The sequence below is a fragment of the Panthera onca genome, chromosome A3, assembly GCF_046562875.1.
Source record: "Panthera onca isolate mPanOnc1 chromosome A3, mPanOnc1 haplotype 2, whole genome shotgun sequence".
Lineage (NCBI taxonomy): Eukaryota > Metazoa > Chordata > Mammalia > Carnivora > Felidae > Panthera > Panthera onca.
Window position 1 is genome coordinate 135,148,394 of NC_138341.1, and position 19,728 is coordinate 135,168,121.

The 19,728-nt window shown below is 47.8% G+C and overlaps 1 protein-coding gene across 9 annotated transcripts in view; it reads right to left on the reverse strand.

The window, feature by feature from the left end:
• Positions 1-19,728, reverse strand: part of LOC132670577 (serine/threonine-protein phosphatase 4 regulatory subunit 1-like) — an 82,168-nt gene that overhangs the window by 29,338 nt on the left and 33,102 nt on the right. For 8 of the 9 annotated variants that reach the window (XR_013554471.1, XM_060621077.3, XM_060621078.3 and 5 more), the window contains 3 exons: positions 12,155-12,261; positions 10,718-10,860; positions 1,718-1,864 (listed from right to left, as the gene is read on the reverse strand). Coding sequence is in view for 8 of the 9 variants with exons in the window: in XM_060621077.3 (XP_060477060.1) it covers positions 1,718-1,864; positions 10,718-10,860; positions 12,155-12,261 (397 nt within the window). In the remaining variant the exon portion in view is untranslated. The remainder of the gene's footprint in view (positions 1-1,717; positions 1,865-10,717; positions 10,861-12,154; positions 12,262-19,728) is intronic. The other variant, XM_078443912.2, reaches the window with a different exon arrangement.

The following is a 19,728-nucleotide window of genomic DNA, read 5'->3' on the forward strand; positions in this document are numbered from 1 at the left end:
GCATTATTTTTCACGGTATCATCAGGCTGGAGGGATAAGATACTTGGTTGTCGGTCGTAACCTCGGGTACTTGCCTAACCAACTTCCCAACAAAAAAGATCTAGCTGGCAAAGTTCACTGCTCAACTGCCAAATAGTCCAACTAAACGCTATTATCCGAGTTCATTTTGCAAAATAAATTTGATTTCTTATAGGGAAACTTGAAATTTATAAAAGAACCCTGGAGAATTTGAATTTTAATAATCAATTATTCTTCAGCCTGATTCATCTTACAAACATATGGAATATGCAAAAACGTAAATTAGTTTAAAAAGCCAGCCCTGTAACTCACAGTTGAGGAAAACTTCTACATAAATGAAGAAGAATTACCAAACGCTCTCATGCTACAATAGAATTTTCTAGCTCCGTGCTGCTTGTTTCCTCACTTCGAGAAAGAATCCTTTTCTCTCACCTCATTCTTCTTCAACCAAGAAAACAGCCGTCTCCTGGATCTTATTGTATTCAGAAATAAGGCCCAGGATTTTTTAAATCCTTACGTGTGGTTTTTCTAAACTGCTAGGATAACTCTGGGGTATTTACTCTCGTAAGAGAAACACGGGGCGGGGGAGGGGGCGTGCCGTGCAGCGCCGTCCGCTTGGGTCAGTGGACAGGGGAGCAGCCGCACAAAACAAGATGGCCGCGGGTACGCTTCCCTCGGGCCACAGAGGAGAAGGCACGAGAGTCTTCGAGAGTCTTCGTCTAAGCCCGGGAGTCTCTGTGTAAGGCGATACGTGAAAGCTGGTACTGGCTCATTAGCAGCTACTTAGTGAGTGAAGGTTCCAGAAGCAAGGAGAAAGCCCACGACTATACAGTCACTTCACAATGGGTACAGAATCATACAAACCCAGGGATGCCACGAAATTAACTATTTTTTTAAGTTTATTTATTTATTTATTTTTGAGAGAGAAAGAGGAAGTGCGCGTGAGTGGGGAAGGAACAGAGAGAGTGGGCAACGGAGAGTCCCAAGCAGGCTCCGCACTGTCAGCCCAGAGCCCGACACGGGGCTCGAACTCACGAGCCGTGGGATATGACCCAAGCTGGAATCAAGAGTCTGACGCTTAGCCCGCTGAGCCACCCAGGCGCCCCTAGAATTCAAAGAAGAAAATGGAGTATTTGCCCTAGTCCTCTCACTATACACCTTTCACTGGTGTGAGCACCGATACTTGAGTGGGGCACGTCTCAAAGTGCTGCACTCTCCAGAGCGGACTCTCATACCCACTGACACACCTACGTCCGGCCTGTCCTCACCTATCAACAGACACACAGGCCGACTGGATCTTTCCTGATCGCCCAAGGACTACCCAAAAGCATCTCCCGTACTACACTGGGCCCCTTACTTTGGGAAACAAGGCCCGTGATCCCAGTGGGTTCAAGGACTGACCGACCTATAAATCTCTGCATCTCGCCCGGCAGAAGTCTGTATCTTGCCTCAACTCTGCCTAAACTTTGATTTCGACAGCTCTGCTGTCTTGAAACAACCGTCGACCCGAGGATGATTGCTTTCGAAACGCGCACGCGTCCGAACTGTGGACCTTCTCCGGCCAAGGCCGAATCGCCCGGCGCCACGTTCGGGCAAGTGCTGGCCAACACCGAACACCTGTCATACTGCCAGTCGGGCTCACTCCGAGCTCGGGACCGTCCACCAGGGTGTGGGGCTGTCGTTCCCTAGACAGACTCACGTTCACGGCTTCTGCTTTATATTCGTCGTCGCTGTCTGGGGCAGAGAGTGCCAGCAGGATCGGACACACTTTGTTTTCAATGTCGTGCTGGGAAATTAGATCTTGTTCCAGAAGAATCAAGAGCACTTCCTGACTTGACTTTCTAACCTAGAAGAGGACAAAAGGCCAAAGGTGAAACACGGAACGAGCGGAGGTGCCCTCGGGACCCAAACTCCCGACACAGGGTGCCAAGGTGGCCCTGTCCCCTGCCGCACGCATGGGCCACACAAGGCCTCCCGCCCTCCACCCGTGCTTCTTCCCGGAGGCCCTCCCCAGAATACGCCGCTCCCCCTGCCGGGCTGGTTCCCTCCGTTCCTCTCCTCTCAGGCCAAACATCCCTTTCCCCAGAACCCCTCTCAAGGCATGTCCCCCATCGGTCTGTGACATGCCCCCCCTTTTCCCTCACGACCTGTACCCCAGCTTTCTACACGGACACTCGCCTACGCACACATAGGGGGCCGGGGGGCAGGGGCCCAGAGAAGACCCTGCAAGACAGGACCCAGAGGACGCCTCAGTCCAGACCAGAGAGGAGCCAGGCCGACGAGCTCTTTGTTCTTCAGAGTGTGGGGGGGGGCGAGCGAACACTGCAACTCGGGGGGATCCCGGGAAGCTGCCCAGAGAACATGCTTGGGGAAATGAAAGCGCAGGAAATTCCAATTTACAGCCCAGGTAATGGCAGACGCGGCCCAGCACGGTGAGGCTGAGGCAGGAAAAGAGGAGCGGGGCCGAGGGTGTGAAGAGAGTGGCAGCTTGGCAGACGACAGTTACAAAAGACGCCACGCAGGCACTCTGACGCGGAAGCCTCCCAGCAAGTGACAAGATGAAAACAGTCTTCTGGAAAGATCATTCCGGCAGTGGTGTTCCAAGTAAATTGGAGGCGATGAAAGACCGAGGGCAGAAAGGTCGGCAAGGCGGCTACTGCCACAGTCCCCATGGGAGGGGCGGGGAGAGAAAAGATGATGCCCCGGCAATATTGCCAGGCTGAGGTGACAGGAGCTGGTGTCCGACTAGAGGCAGCAAAAGCCCCCAATAACTGAGGTGTCAAACGCTTATTGAGCTTCTGGCGCATGCCTGGAGCAGAGACCGGGAGAGCAGCGCAGACCAGGAGGGCCGGCCCCAGTCCCAGGTGGCAGCTGAGGCGCAGCAGGCAGGAAGGGCAGGGCCTGGGCGGACGCGGAGGAGAACGTCAAAGGCGGTGAGAAGCCAAGGTTAGACGCCGGGGGCGGTGGGCGAAGCTATGTGTGCATCCGATCTCTGGAGCCTTTGAACGCGACCTCCTTTGGAAAACAGGGTCTCCGCAGATGGGATTGGGGGTCACGGTAAGGACCGGAAGGCCATCCAAGATTGCCAGGATGACCCTAAGTGAAATCACAAGTCTCCTCACAAGAGAGAGGCGAGGGGGGAGGACGGACTGAGGAGGGGGCAGCACATGCAGACACAGGCAGAGGCTGGGGATGCGGCCAGCAGCCAAGGGAGTCGGCACCTCCGGGAGCCGGAAGAGGCAACGAACAGATTCTCCCCTGGAGCCTGGAGAGCGAGCGTGACCCTGACGACACCTGGGTCTGGGACTTCCAGCCTCCGCATCTGTGACAGAATAAACGTGCGCCGTTTTAAGCCCCCTGGCTTGTGGCGCTGTTTCGGCCGCTCCCGGGCACTGCTAGAGCAAGCAAGGGATGGGGACAGGACAGCACAGCACATGAGCCGAGACACGAGACAGGGACACGGGCGGCCCAGGGGAGGGAGGCTGAAGGGCCGGCTGGGGTCGGGCAGGGCTGGGGCCTCTGGCGATGACTCCCGGACACTGGGAGCCCCACGCGTGGGAAAGCAGAGGAGTGACAAGACCAGACACGGCTTCGGGGAGGGTGACCCGTGAGAAGCCTCAAGCGGACCCTGAAAGCTGCAAGGGCGGGCGAGGGGTCCCGGGGCACAGCTGCTCTGGCTTTGAGCGAGGCGTGGTTTCGGGGGGTGGGGCACAGAGAGGAGAGGGGAGGTTTGAGAGACGCTGCCGAAGAGAGCTCAGCTGGTCACTGCAGACGATCCTGGAAATCAGCTATGCCTCAGGCTACCGCCGATCACCATGGAAGACATGGAAAGAGGGGCAAGACCGAAGGTAAACAGAACAAGAGTGGGTGCTGGAGTCTGAGGGCCCGACGCGACGCAACAGATGCCCCGGGAGAACCATCAGGGTGCTGTGGGGACGCGCCGGCTCTGGAGGCCTGGGTGAGAGGCAGCCACGTGCCCGCAGAGGCAGAGGGGATCACCCAGGGAATCCGACACCGAGAAAACGATACCGTGGAGGGCGGGCCAGGGCCAGGGCCAGGGCCAGGGCCTGGGGAGGACCAGACCGGCAGCAAGGCAAGGGGTTGGGGGGACACTTGGGTCGCCCATAGGAGACACCGCAGTGGTTTCAAGGCTGCGCCTCATCTGCATCCCACAATCAGTAGCTGGGCCCCCTCGGGCAAGGGGCTGAGCCTCCTGGAGCCTCGGCTTCTCGTCCACAGAAGGGCACGATGGCCTCACCCGCCTCCCAGGGCAGCCATGGGGGGCACGACCAAGGGCTCAGAACGGTGTGAGGGGCCCAGTGGCCCCCAAATGAATGCCGCTTCACTGTCACTGAAATCATATGGCTAGTCACCAAGACAGAGACACAGGCAGTAAGGTGACCCTGGTGCACATCTGCTTGACGACGAGCTCCGGGAGGAACGGAGAACGTGGCCCGGTCGGCCCTGTGCCCCATCATGGGGGAGAGCAACGTTAAGTGGCCAGGGGACATCCAAGAAAGGTTCTTCAAAAACCCGAAAGTAGTTAATGGTGACAAAGGGCACAAAAAGATCACGTAAAGGCAAAAAAGAAGTCACTCATAAGATAAATAAATTGTGGAAAAAGTATGAATGCAATAGTTTCAAATAGTTAAGATGAATGACCAAGAGCTCTCTGGATCAGTGTGGCTAGATCTTAAAACGGAGGAATGAAAGCAAGGGGCAGAAGGCAAAGTACGGTCTGATGCCATTGATTTAAGGTTCTAGAGCACCTGAAACAAGGCACTCTCTTACTCGGGGCCACCTGCATGACCGGTGGGAGTCTAAAACTCTGGATGGGAAGGGACACCCCAGGCTCAGGGTGGTAGTTTCCTACAAAAGGGGAGAGAGGGAGAGGAATGGCATGAGAAGGGGCACAGCACAGTTTTAACCGTATCTGTAACCTATAAAGAAAGAAATTACATAGGTCTAAGGCAAAACTACAAAAGGCTAACATTCGTTGAGTGAGTGTGTAGGTATACGGCTATTTATTACACAGTCCTCTCGTGTCATTAAAATATTCCGCGGTATTTTAAAGATCAAAACTATTTTTGAAGAAACAGAAACACTGGATTTCACAGTAAGACAGCTGAGTCCCCAGCAGGACAGGTCTCCACCGGCTGCAGTGGGTTGGGTTGCCGCCTGGCTGGGAGCCCTTGCAGGGACGAGGCTACGGACGCTCCTCTTTCAAGAAGCTCGGCAGTGGTCCGCTCAGGGTCAAGGCCAGGGAACAGGAGGCTGAAGGAGATGTAGGCATGATGATACTCAAAACAGAAAAGCCAGTGCGGGAGACTGGAAAAGTAAGGCAGCTAGGAGACAAGAAGCGGGAACAAAGAGGGAAATGAAGCCATCAAATGTGAAGAGGGGTCGGGACGCCCATTCCCCCGGAGACAGAAGCCAAGTAGCTCAGGACAGCTGAAGAAATGTGGCTACACTAGCGAATGGCGTCGGCTCATTCAGTTCTACAGCCCTCCACTCCAACTCTACCAGGTCCCAGGCCCTGGGCTCCGTCTCAGAGATGTATCGCATGAAGACGCGGTTCCTACAGTCAGTGCTCAGAGCCTGAAATGGCGGAGAAAATACTAGTTCCAGGATCCAGAAGAGCCCGGGCAATCCCCAAACACCTACCAGATGAGCCTCAGGAAACCAAGCCCCTCATCCCGGGGTCCTTCTCCAGCTCAGCCGCGCCCCAGCACACACAACCACGTTTCTCTGCACCTCAGCTCCCTCACCTCTAAAACAAAGAGGAACTAATGAGCCCCTACTTTGCAGGGTGGTTAGGAAGGGTAAACAAGATAATCCTCGCTAATCCTGGAGCATGGCGCATCACATGGTGGGAGATCAAGAAACGGAAGCTGTTCACAGTACCAGCGACCACAGTAAGGATACGGACACCCGGCATGATTCTGTGATTTCACACCTCCCACGAGTCACTGCAAGTGCAAAGGCCAGAAAGAGTACCCGATGATGATGACATGACGATGACGGACAAGGCCTGGGTTGAGCTGCAGACACTCCGGGACCGGGACCGGGGACGGACACACACCCCCTTCTCATATGCAAAAGAATCTGGATCTTGGCCTAATTCAGATCTTACTACCCCCTGGGGACCGTGAGGCACTCCCACAGGGTGGGAGGGGGGATTTCTGAAAGGGCTGGCCTCAGTCACAGTGAGGCAGAGCTAGACAGGAGGAGGAGAAGAGGGGCCTCTGGAAGGAGCAAGGCTACCAGCCTGGGCAGAGTGAGGGGGAGGCACCAATTGGAGGTGCCATGGCGGGTGGGGGGCTGGCGGCCCATGGGGTCGGCTGTGCCCGAAGGCATTGCAGAGTCTGAAGGAAAACCCTTCGGGGAGATCGGACTCTGCTGCCTTTCTATGTTTGAAGGTGATAAGAACGGAGAAGAGGGGGCGCACTCAAGAGTTGTATGTTTATCGTGGACAGAAAGGACACACGGCAAGGTCCAGCTGGGCGAGGGAGGCGGGAGAAGGGAGGATTTCGATGGCCCCAGGCTGCGGCTCCGGGGGACTGGAAGAAGCAGACGCGGCTTCCACTCATCGAGGGAGGGGATGAAGACCGAAGGTCTCTATTTCCTCTGTGGAGGCAAAGGCCAGGTCACCTGTTTGGTGCCAGGCAGGGCAAGGTGAAGAGGCTTGATGACAGTGGCAGAGGCCTGAAAGAGCTGCCTTGGGCGACGTGGGAGCAGCTGAGCAGGGACAAGTGAAAGGGTAGGCGGACAGTGCTGCAGTCGGCTGCGATCGAATCCATAAATGTGCGATGGCACCAATCAGTGCACCCCCCGCCCCGCAGACTCAGCCTCCGTGATGCAGGAGGGCTGTGACGGGCAGGCAGGACCAGAGCGGCAGAGGCACTTGTCAGAAGGACACAACTGGGGGCGGGGGGGGGGCCGCGGGGGAGGGTGCCAGTGGAGAGACCAGAAAGGGGGACATGAGGGAGGGGACAGCCGAGGAGGACCTCAGGGACCCGTGAAGGCTCAGCGCGGTGGCCGAGCAGGGAGGGCAGGCTGCGGTGAGGGGGTGGAAGGCCCTCTTGGGGACTTGAGCTCCGGAGACGCCAAGGCAAAAGGAGTGGCCACCGTGCGACGGCAGTGGGTCTGGCTGTCGCAGGGCCTGAGCCACTAATATGACTCTTCGGCACACACAGCCGAGAGCCTGGGGTCCAAACCACCGTTCTAGCCTCTCCCCTTCTGGAACCAAACAGATGGCAGTGATCTATGACAAAGGTCAAGGCAATGTCAAGTTCTCTGACCCAGTGCAATCTCATTTTCAAGAACATATCCAAAGGTAACAGAACAGATGCTCACCGCATCTACCGTATCAAAAAAGCTGGAAGAAAGCTAAGCATTCAACCAAAGTAAAAACAGGAAGAATATGAAGATGTACAATGTCCACTACGTGCAGATTCGCTTTCTGGGGCAGGAAATCGGTCCTACTCAGGTCTTTATCCCCAGCACAAAGCACCACGCTTGGCTCATATCGGGCACTCAGAAACCGCCGGAATAAATGAATGGATGGGGAAAACTGCATCACGTTAAGCTCAGACCTATGTGGGGGAAGATGGAAGCACCTAGACAAGAACACGTAAAAGTAATCAAAACACTGACATCAGGAGAGTGGAAACAGAAGGACTTTCTTCCTTATTGGAACACTACCTTTAATCCTGTCATAGTTAACAGCTCAAGTATTTGCTTTTTAAAAATACTCAGAGCAAAAAAAAAAAATTAAAAAAAAAAAAAAAAAAAAAAGGGGGTGCCTGGGTGGCTCAGTCGGTTCAGCGTCCGACTTCAGCTCAGGTCACGATCTCGCGGTCCGTGAGTTCTAGCCCCGCGTCGGGCTCTGGGCTGATAGCTCAGAGCCTGGAGCCTGCTTCCGATTCTGTCTCCCTCTCTGTCTGCCCCTCCCCCGTTCATGCTCTGTCTCTCTCTGTCTCAAAAATAAATAAATGTTAAAAAAAAAAAAAAAATTTATAAAAATACTCAGAGCAAGGGAGAAATAGCAAGCCAAAATGGCAGAACTTCCTGAAAACAGTAATAATGAAAACTTGGCAGATCATTAAAAATCATAAATACATTTAGCCTCTGGGGTGCCTGGCTGGCTCAGTTCATGAAGCATCCAACTCCTGGTTTCAGCTCAGGTCATGGCCCGCGTCGGGCTCTGCACTGACAGCACAGACCCTGCCCGGGATTCTGTCTCTCCCTCTCGCTTCTCCCTCCCCTGCTCCCATTCTCTCTCTCACAATAAATAAATAAACTTAAAAAAAAAATACATTTAGCCTTTGTGCAAATCCCAGAGTAACTGACAAATAGAAAGGCTGCAAGGCTACCTGTGGCAACAATTCTGAAGTGACAGAAAAGTAGAAAGAACCCAAATGTCTATCAATAAACTACGCTCCATCCTCGTAGTGGAGGAGCTTGCTACTGGAAAAAGGGAGGAGGGAGCTTTGCCTAGACTGCAAAGGAGTGATCTGCAGAATACCCTGGATGGTGGGGAAAGCAAGGGACAGAGCATCAGGCATGGCCCGCCACTTTGCATCTGAGAAAGGAACAAGGAACACAAGGACATACACGTATCTGCTCAGAGTTACCCACTTGTGTGCACTAAAAAAAAAAAATTTTTTTTAATGTTTATTTATTTTTGAGAGACAGAGAGAGAGGGAGGCAGACTGCACGCAGGGGAGAAGCAGAGAGAGGGAGACACAGAATCCGAAGCAGGCTCCAGGCTCTGAGCTGAGCTGTCGGCAGAGACCCCGACGTGGGGCTCGAACTCACGGACTGCGAGATCATGACCTCAGGTGAAGTTGGACGCTTAACTGACTGAGCCACCCAGGGGCCCCCCCTCTGTGTATTTTTTAAAGGTAAGAATAAATTAAAACCTAAGGGGCGCCTGGGTGGCTCAGTCTGTTGAGCATCCCACTCGATTTTGGCTGAGGTCACGATCTCATGGTTCGTGAGTTCAAGCTCTGCCTCGGGCTCTGTGCTGATAGCACGGAGCCTGCTTGGGATTCTCTTTCTCTGCCCCTCCCCTGCTCATGATCCATCTCTGTCTCTTTTGCTCTCTCTCAAAATAAAAAAATAAACTTTTTTTTTTTTAAAGAAAAAAGAATAAATCAAAACATAGAAAAAATGGCTATCTACAGAAGGAGGAGGGAACAGATGGAGGAGGTAGGGATAGAAGTCAGATGTTTCTGAATGTGCTTTGTTTTACAGTTTTGACTTGGAATCATGGACAAACATCTTAAATAATTATTATAAGTCTAAATTAAATCCAAATGTAAAAGCTAAAGCAATTCCTAAAACTCAAAAATAGATGAAGATAAATGAGCCTAATGGCAGATCAAGTTGAGAGCTTAGGCACAAAAAGGGTCAAGTAACTTTGAAACACAGTCTCATTGATACTAATGTTAATACGACTGTGCGACTGTGCGTCTCTAGTGGGAGACAGTCCAAAAACAAAAAGAACGGCAAAGAAACCTTAAACTATATTCAGTTATCCCACCAAACTGTTAGTAATCATACTGGCATTTTTATTTTGGAGACACACACACACACACACACACACACACACACACACACACTAATGCCATTAAAAAGCAAGATGTGTACCGTGTAAAAAGACAAAAACAAAACAGCAAAAAAACACAAGAGTTACAAACATAAAATCAGATAAGTAAAAGCCCTATAATCCTCAGTTTAACTTGGAAATATCAGTACAAACTCATGGTGGGGAATTTTGTAAAGAACAGATAAGGCTGACAAAACCCAAACGCAGTGGCCACACTGCTTTTGTGCTTCCTGATCTGATACAGAAGCAGGGCCTAAAAAGGATTCTTATCCAACAACCCAAAACTCTGAGTCTGCCCAAGGCTGTAGGCTTAACTAGCAGTTCGTAGGAAGTACTGGCAACAGAGGAACATCTCAAACCACATTATGGGGATGTGATCAGCCAGATCCCAAATGTGGGGAATCCTATAGTCCAATGACTTAGTTTCCTTAGAGCAGAGGAATAAAAGGGAGGATGAATTATGACAAATTAAAAGAAACTGTAAAAGGTACATCAGTCAAATGTAATATATGGACCTCATGTGGATTTGATTTAAAGAGACTGCCCGCGTCAAACCAGATTTCTGAGAAAAGTGAAAAATCTGAACAATGACTAGAGATTAGTGAAATAGCAAAGATCTATTCATAAATTCTATCCATGTGATAATGGGATTGCTATTATGTGTTTTAAAAAGTATCTGTATGTCTCAGAGAGTAATACTAAAGCATCTGCAGTAGAAATGATACGGTCTCTGGGAAATGCTTTTATCCGGGTTGGATTATCTTAAGATAAATGAGAAAACACTGGTCAAATGTTAATGACAGTCGAAGCTGGGCAGAGAGTACACGGACATTCATTTTAATATTCCCTCTACTGCTGTGTGTTTGAAAATTTCCATAATAAAAAGTTAAAAAAAAAAAAGAGGTATCTCATGATAATGAGAATGAGCGCTATGTGCCTGAACAATTGGAGGAACCGAGCACAAATAGATCTTTTGTTCTTGAATCACTTAACTCCACAAAGCTGCTTTCTGAATTATGGATATCAGCTACAAATATGACGAAGGAGAATTCACTGCACAGATCGTAAGGTTACAATTTTTCACACCTGGTTGTTCGGATCCGTGAGGTACCTCACTACGATCGGTGTAAGACAGTCAGTGAGCACCCCTGGAAAATTCGATCTGTTTTCTTGTAAAAAGACGGCAATGGGAGGAATCTGTTCCATCAGGTCGGTCCGCACCGTGGGCTCTGCAGCAATAAAAAATCAGAAAAGAACCGTGTAAGAATAAGCCAGGCATCTTACAGAGTGTATGGCGATAGTTTCTAGCTTTTCTTACTAAAATACTTCATCGAGGAAATTAGACAAACGCAGTTTAAAAATCATTTCCCGTTTAGAGTATTTATGCTACAGACAGGCTTAAAAAGCTAATAAGCTATCCAGCAATATAAAAACATAAAAGGAAGGGAGAATGACAACTCTATTATAACAAGCCATATATAAATCGAGGAGGGAGCAGGCAGTCTGCAACGCTGGGCCAGTGTCCAAAAGCCATTACAACTAATGGCACATATGCCAGACCTATGGGTTGTGCTTATTTAAATTCCAGCCGGAATGTATACATTATAAATAATTCTTTCATAAATGCACTCCCCCACAATCCACGCATCCCAATTATTTCTAAGGCAGAGCATTAAACAAAAGAGCGGCTCTAGCTCCAATATACCACATTAAATTTAACACAAATATATAATTGCTTCAGTACTGTAAATGGTGACTCATTTACAAAGAGAACCCATTTAAGGATTCAAAACATCCACTTGGGCCTTTTTGAAAGCATTGTGTCATATTCATCTGAATATTTTAAACTAATACAGGAGCTATATGGAATGCTTATTTTTCTATTTTCAGTGAAAATGATCAAAATCTAAAGCAGTGTAAGATTTCAGAAACTTTCTGAAGCTGTTCACTGATCGTTACAAATGGGGGGTCGGGGGGGCGCAGGGCAGCTCTCAGTACTGGTAACCCCACCACTCACTCCTGCGTGCACGGGGGAGGAGGGGCGAGGAGGGACATCTCAGTGTCTACCACCCAGCAGCGTGCTTTCCTCCCCGGAGTGCAATCATGGAGAAGTAGACAGAGAGAGAGAGAGAGAGAGAGAGAGAGAGAGAAATCAAGATCAGCCTACAAAGATTACAGGTGACGGAAACTAATGACTGGGATTGTTCTAATCCAAAAGACTTGTTTTGATGTGGTCTTTCTTAGCAACCAACAGTCGGGCAAAATGCATGAAATACAAAAGGCCTTAACTGCCAGGGCAAATGGCATTCATGGCCATTAGTCATTCTAATTTTCTAAAAATAAGGATAATTTGATGCCAAATAAGACACCCATTGTTGATGACAATATCCATTCATGCTTAGACATTGCTTAAAATTTTCGATCAATACCCAGGTTTTCTTTTTAATTCACTATCGGTGGTTATATGCAATTTCTTGGAAACACACAAGTGAAAAAATAAACGTACACAATCCTGGTACACACCTGCGTCTTCTGACAATCTGACCACAATCTCCATGACCGTTAAGAAGTCCTCCTCGTTGTTACTGAAGTCCCGGAGGATGTCATTCAGCCCTCTGGCAATAATCTGACTGTGGAGATGAGAAATGATCTACACAGTTACTTGGGCAACACTGAGTGGCGGTATGCTAATTACAGGCACTGTGTGAAGGGCAGGTAGTAAAACCAAGGAACAAAGCAAAGTCAGTGACCTCTGTCCAGAGGGAGGAGAGACGGTCAAGGAACGTCCAAAGATAGTCATTCCCATGTGGGTCACTGTCCTATAGGAACCAGACCTGTGTCCTCTGGTCTGGTGGTCACTGGAGGTTGAAACCGTCCACTTGGAACTGGAGAAAAACGACTTTCTCCTTTTTGGATTGATTCTTCAGGCCTAGATAGACTCGGGAGAGAGGCTCCATGACAGTAGGCGGGAATTCAGTGACCAGTAAATGCAGAAGGAAAAGGTCCCAAGAGGCATCCGACGGCCACCTCAATCTCAAATGGCCTCTACCCACTGGGTGTCGGTAGAATCCCCCTGGCTGCCCCCCACCCCACGATGTGACAACTAAACTATGTCTCCGGACATTGTGACAGGTCTATGGGGGCAAAAATCAGCCCTGGTTGAGAACCATCTCATTGGGAGATTAAAGGTATAAGGAACCCTCTGTCCTAGCTTTGCAACTCTTCTGTAAATCTGAAACTGCTGAGGGGCACCTGGGGGCCACAGTCAGTTAAGCGTCCGACTCTCGATCTCAGCTCAGGTCTTGATCTCAGGGTCGTGAGTTCAAGCCCCACAATGGGCGTGGAGCCTACTTAAAATAAAATTTAAAAATTAAACAAAATAACTAAAATTAATACTTTTATTAAAAGCCAACACCTTTGCTGGCTTTTTATTAAAAGCCAACACCTTTGCTGGCACAGATATGGGGCAACAGGAACCCACAGATACTGTTGGTAGGAATGCAAAATGGTACAGAAATTTAGAAAAGGGTAGGTTCTTAAAAAGCTAAATATGCATTTATCATTCAATCCAGCAATTCATTCTTAGGTATTTGGCCAGATGAAATGAAAACTTATGTCCACACACAGACTTGTACACAAATGTTCATACTGGCGCGATTCACAATAGCCACAAAGTGGAAGAATTTCCAGGTTCCTCGCCGAGGGAATATACACACAAGGCACCAACTGTCCATACAATGGACTAGGACGCAGCACTAAAAAGGGAACAGCCTAGTGGTAATAACGGGGATAACTTCCCAACGTATTTTACTAAGGAAAAGAAGCCAGAGAGAAAAGACAACACGACACACCATTCCGTTTATAAGGAATTCTAGAAAAGGCAAAATCTTCGCCTCCAGACACAAATCGCTGGTTGCCTGGTCCGCAGTGGGGAGGAAGCGAGGGACAGAGGGCAAAAGCAAGAACAAGGACACAAGGCGGTGATGGCAATGTTCAAATGTGCCTCTGGTTGAGGGTTGCGTGACTGCTGACACGTATCCACCTGGGTGCTTTAGGTGGGTGAATTTTATTGCATGACATAGATGCCTCAGTAAAGCAGCGTTTTGTTTTGTTTTGTTTCTCAATGTGTATTTATTGTTGAGACACAGGGAGAGACAAGCACGAACACGAGTGGGGTAGGGGCAGAGAGAGAGAGAGAGAGAGATAGAAACTGAAGCAGGCTGCAGGCTCTGAGCTGTCAGCACAGAGCCTGACGTGGGGCTTGAATCCACAAACCATGAGATCACGATATGAGTCGAAGTCGGACGCTTAACCAGCTGAGCCACCCAGGCGCCCCAGGAAAGCAGTTTTAAACAAAGACATTAATACAGGGGAAAGTCAGTGTGATCAGCTGTGGCCTGGAGGCCTCTGCCCAAGATGAGGGACAGGCACTCTGGAAAGGCTTCTTGGAGCCAATGGAAAGGAGCCCCTGCCTGCCTCTGCCTGCTCCTCTGAGCCCCTCACAACCCAGGAACAGCACGCATCATTTCTGGCCGTACATCAGAATTAGCTGAAGTTGCAAACCCACCTTGATCTGCAGGAAAAGACTGGAAATGTGGAATTCAAAGAGGTAGTCGTTTGGCCCAGCACACGACAGGAAAAAAATCCAACTCAAGCCTGTCCTCGGAGAGACTTATACCACCCCTGGGATGAAAGGTCGAGATCTGGCAGCCAGGAGGTTTGGGAAAGTCGAAAACAGACACTATAAAGTCCCTGATTACATTTCACTGGACCACATTCAGGTTGGCCTCCCCTGGGAAATCAAGCAACTAAGATCCCCAATCTGCTTCCAGGGCCATAGAACGGATAGACAGACCTGAATCCAGCTTCGAGTGGTCGCAAGGGACCTGCCCTCTTAAGGGAAGTGAGGAGAGGGGCAAGAGAGGGCCCCTGACGCAGGGAGCGACAGTGTATCCGCTGCAGTGAATACAGAACGGGAAAGCTAAAGACTCCCACACGCCAGTGCTCTGGCACCAACACTTTGGAAAACTTGGCTGCTTTGGGCTGGAATGACCTGGAGAGGTCATAGTGGATGAGCACAGTCCAGAAGCATCAGGCTCAGTCCTTCTCAGTGCCAGCTATGCTAATGAGGAGAAAGGAGAGAGAACAACTGTGCGTGATTCAGAAAGCATTAGAAAGTTCGATGAGCTCAGCCACCGGAAGCTCAGGGCATGGTCCCTGGCCCGTGGTAAGCCCTCAAGCGCATCAGCCATCAGTATCACAATACAAGCAAAGAACTGCAATTAAAATGTCTAGCAAAAGAGGGAAGCTTAAAGAAGTTATGCTAGATCTATCCATGGGCATGCTGTATAAGCAGTTTCAAAGTTACCGATAGATATGCACTGACTTAGAAAGACGCCTGTGATACCGTAAATGAAAAGATGACGTGAAGAATTTTATATACAGTATGAGCCCATTTCTTAATACAAACTATGTTTACGTATGTATGTGCAATACACGTTACTTGTCTATGCATACACTCATTTAGGGAAAAGTCTGGAAGCATATATTACCTTAGACTGTAGTGGTGGGGGAGCGAGACTCCCTGTTTCAGGGAACTCCTGAAATTGCTAAATGTTTCAAGAATGTGTTATTTTTGTGAATTTTTTGAAATATAAAGTGGATGACTCAATTTTACTCAGCAATGTTCCCCGGAACTCTTAGCATGGAAGTAACCTCTTGTGTCTTCGTCCCTTCCTTCTCCCACCCACTGGTGCGGTCACTGTCGTGAGTCTGTGAGTTAGCCCAATTACCCAGCCCCAGGCGCAGGGCCAAGAGATACCCGTGTTCCAGGGCCTGCCCCGAGGGGCACAGCTCCCACCGGGATGTAGGCAAGCAAATGAACGAGGATGGACAGTGACAAGACCCTCAAGAGAGGGGAGGAGAACACAGGGGAGTGAGCCAGGGAGCCCAGGGTGAAGACGTGCAGGAGGAAGGCAGGAGGACACGGAGGGGGAGGACATGGGACCCAGACACAGACCGATCACACAAGGACTTTAAAATAAGCATGATTATCATGCGGAAGGGCTGGGGTGCCCGGGGCGGGGGGGGGGGGGGGGGGGGGGCTCCATCGGTTAAACGCCAGACTTCGGCTCAGGTCATGATCTCACGGTTCGTGGGTTCGAGCCCCACGTCGGGCTCTGTGCTGACGGCTCAGAGCCTGGACGGAGCCTGCTTCGGATTCTGTGCCTCCCTCTCTCTCTGCCCCTCCCCTGCTCATGCTCTGTCTCTTTCTGTCTTTCTCTCTCAAAAATAAGCAAACATTAAACAAAAATTAAAAAAAAAAAAAAAAACACGCGGAAGGGCTACTGGGAAGGCTGGACGTGCTCAGACAGTGAAGGATACAGGAACTCTGCATGCTCTGCTTGATTTTTCTTGAAATCGAAAACTACGCTCAAAATTAAAGTTTATTAACTAAATGGGAGCGAAATAAAGACTGTTTCAGATAAAAGCTTGTGAGAATTCATGGACAGCAGTCTTAGACTAACAAGAATCGAAAAGGAGGTTCTTGCGGCCAAAGGATGCCGAGTGAGAATGGGCATTTCACAAAAAGAAATGAAAAGCACGAAAACGGCCTAAATGATGGCAAATATCAAAAAAGTATGTTCCTCATTTTCACTGCTTTAGAAGATAGTTGGCTATCTCCAGGAGATAAAGTAGCAAGGTACGGTGGGTGGGAGGCATGATGGTGTGCACTACAGAAAAACAAGAGGACCAAAGGTGGGAAGAGGAAACGGAAGCCCCCGCGAGCGTAGTCTGTACTCTCAGGACGTGCTCACGCAGGACCTCGCACCGTATGCAGAGTGGCATCATTTCATTGGAATACATGTTGTAATAAGTTAGCGAAGTACACTATACTCCCTAGAACAACCAATACAAATTTATTAAAGGAAGCGTAACTAATAAGCCGATAGCGAAGATAAACTGGAATCGTAAAAATGGAACCAAAAAAAGTCCAAAAAAAAATGATTCTTCTATTTCAAATATGAAATACAAATTGTTCATGTTCACACACCCCCTCTCTGAAAGCAGCAGCAAAGGAGAAAAACAGCAAGACGAGTGGAGTCGATAGAAAACGAAAAGGGGGCATCTGGGTGGCTCAGTCAGTTAAGCGACTTTGGCTCAGGTCATGATCTCATGGTTCATGGGTTCGAGCCCCGCGTCGGGCTCTGTGCCGACAGCTCGCGGAGCCTGGAGCCTGCTTCGGAATCTGTGACTCCGCCCCCCCCCCCCCCCCCCCGCCCCGTCCCCTCCCCAGCTCATGCTCTGTCTCTGTCTCTCAAAAAATAAACAAACGTTAAAAAAATTTTTTAAAAAAGAAAACGAAAAGAACGATGGTTGACTTCAACCAACCAACCATATCAATCGTCACTTCAAATGTGTATGACCTAAACATTCATATTAAAAGGCAGAGATTATTAAATTGGGTAAAAAGGCAAGACCCAACTCTATGCCTTCTATAATAACTACACTCCAAATATAAGACATGAATAGGTTAAAAACATACGAACATACGAACAGAAATATATCATACAATCAGTAATCAAAGGAAAGTGCATATGTTAAATTCAGGGAGTAAGGTTCAGAGAAAGGAGTATTTACTAGGGACAAAGAGAGGCATTACACAGAGACAGATCAATTTATTCAAGAAAACAGAACACTGCTAAATGTGTATGCACCCAAGCACAGAGGTTCAAAATACACCAAAGAAGCTGTTAGAATTGAAAAATAGACAAATCCATAATCACAGCAGCAGATTCCAACATCCCTCTCTCAGTAACTGACAGAACAAGCAGACGGAAAATAAGTAAGAACACAGAAGACCTGGACAGTGTTTTCAGCCAACTTGCCCTAACTGACGTTTATAAGATACTGTACCCCAAAATACTGGGATGCACATTCCCTTCAAGTGTCCGTGGAACTTCCACCACCTAAAGCAGTTTCAGAAACGTCAAAGGAAGAGAAATAATACAGAGTAAGTTCTCTGACCACAGAAGACTTAAACTAAGAATACAATTAACAGAAAGATACCTGGAAAATCTTCAAATACTTGGAAATTAAACAATGTACTTCTAAATAACTCATTGGTCAAAGGAGAAATCATTGTAGACATCAAAAATACTTGATAGCAAAAAGCAATATAAATATTACTATCAGAATTTGAGGATGCAGCTAATCTAACGCTTAAGTATTTCCAGTACTTAACAGCAACCTGACAATGTTATTTTAAAAAAGGCCAGGGGGTGTCTGGGTTGATCAGTGGGTTAAGCGTCCAGCTCCTGATTCCCGCTCAGGTCATGATCTCAGGTTCATGAGTTCAAGTCCCACGTTGGGCTCCGTGATGACAGTGAGGAACCTGCTTAGGATCCTCTCTCCCTCCCTCCTTCTCTGCTCCTTCCCCTACCTCAAAATAAGTAAATAAACTCAAAAAAAAAAAAAAAGGCCAAAAAAATAGCTAAACATACCTCACAAGAAAAAGAACAGCAACAAAACTCCCCTCAAAAAAGAAAATAATATGAATTCGAGGAGAAATTATTGAACTAGAAAATAAACACAACATAGGGAATATCAAAGCCAAAACTTGATTCTTCAACATAACTAATATACTTGATAATCCCCTGGTAATCAACATAACTAATATACTTGATAATCCCCTGGTAATCAACATAACTAATATACTTGATAATCCCCTGGTAAGAATTATCCAGGGGGAAAAGAAAGAAAAGGCAATAATAACAAAAAACAGAATGGAAAATGGGGCCATACTACAGATTTCACAGACAATAAAAAGAAAATTACCATTTTCTAACACAGAATGAGATAACAGATCTAAGCAATGATTATTTGTGACCACTAAAGTCATGAGAAGAAAGGCTGGTGGGGAATTTTATAATGAAAGAATCCAACACCTACACCCACTGCTCGACACGAACATCTCCAAAAGTGGAACACCCGGACATTGTTTCGGGATGTTTTGTAATGAGAAATATACAAAACAACACAAGAAGTATTGTTTAAAAAAAAAAAAATTGAAGCAAAATCTAATCAAGTCTCCAAGTGTAATTTTTGGTTCACAGAAAACACAAAGAACAAAGGAATATGTTAAATTACACCATGAGAATAATGACCACCAAACCCAGGATGTGGAAAATTCTACAAGACTAATGACCCCTTCCAACAAATGGATGATGTAGGGAAAAGATGAGAGGGAGAATCAATTAGAGATTAAAAGGGATTCAAGATCAAAAGGAAAAAAAAAAAAAAAAAAACTGCAAACCAAAAAAGACTTAAGAGACACATCTACCTAATGAAATGTGTGGACCTTCTTTGGATCATGATTCAAACAAATCAACCATAAAAAGGCATTTCTGAGACAGGAAAAATTTAACATAGATTGGTAGGCTGAAGGCATTCTTGTTAATTGGGTTGAGTGCGATAATGGTACTGCAGTTAGATTTAAGTCTTTAACTGGATAAAATGAAAGGTCTTGAATTTCTTTAAAAATACACCAGCAAAAAAAAAAAGCACAAAACTTCCACAGAGAAAATGACCAGATTTTTATCGGGACATTCAAGAAAACCTACATAAAGAGAAAGATATACCATGTTTATGGATTGGAAGTCTAAATATTGTAAAGAGGACAATACTCCCCAAACTGATATATCCATTCAATGCAAACCCAAGCAAAATCCCAAGAAGTGTTTTGTTTTATTAGAATCTGATGAGCTGATTTTGAAATTTATATGAAAATGCGAAGGACCAAATCATGTCAGAGAAGAAAAACAAGGTGGCAAGTCTTGCTCAATCAAGTATCAAGACCCACTACTAATCTACAGTAATCAAGACAGTGTGGTACTGGCTGAGGGGGAGACGAACAGACTGCTGGAAGAAGAGACAGCCCAATCACAGACTGGATTATAACAGAGGTGGCACCCCAGCGCAACGGGGACAAACCTATTTTTGCAAAGTGGGATTGTCATAATTAGGAAAATGAAACTGGGCCGCTTGTTCATACAAGGAACAAAAATTACTTTCAGCGGATCGCAGACCCAAATGTG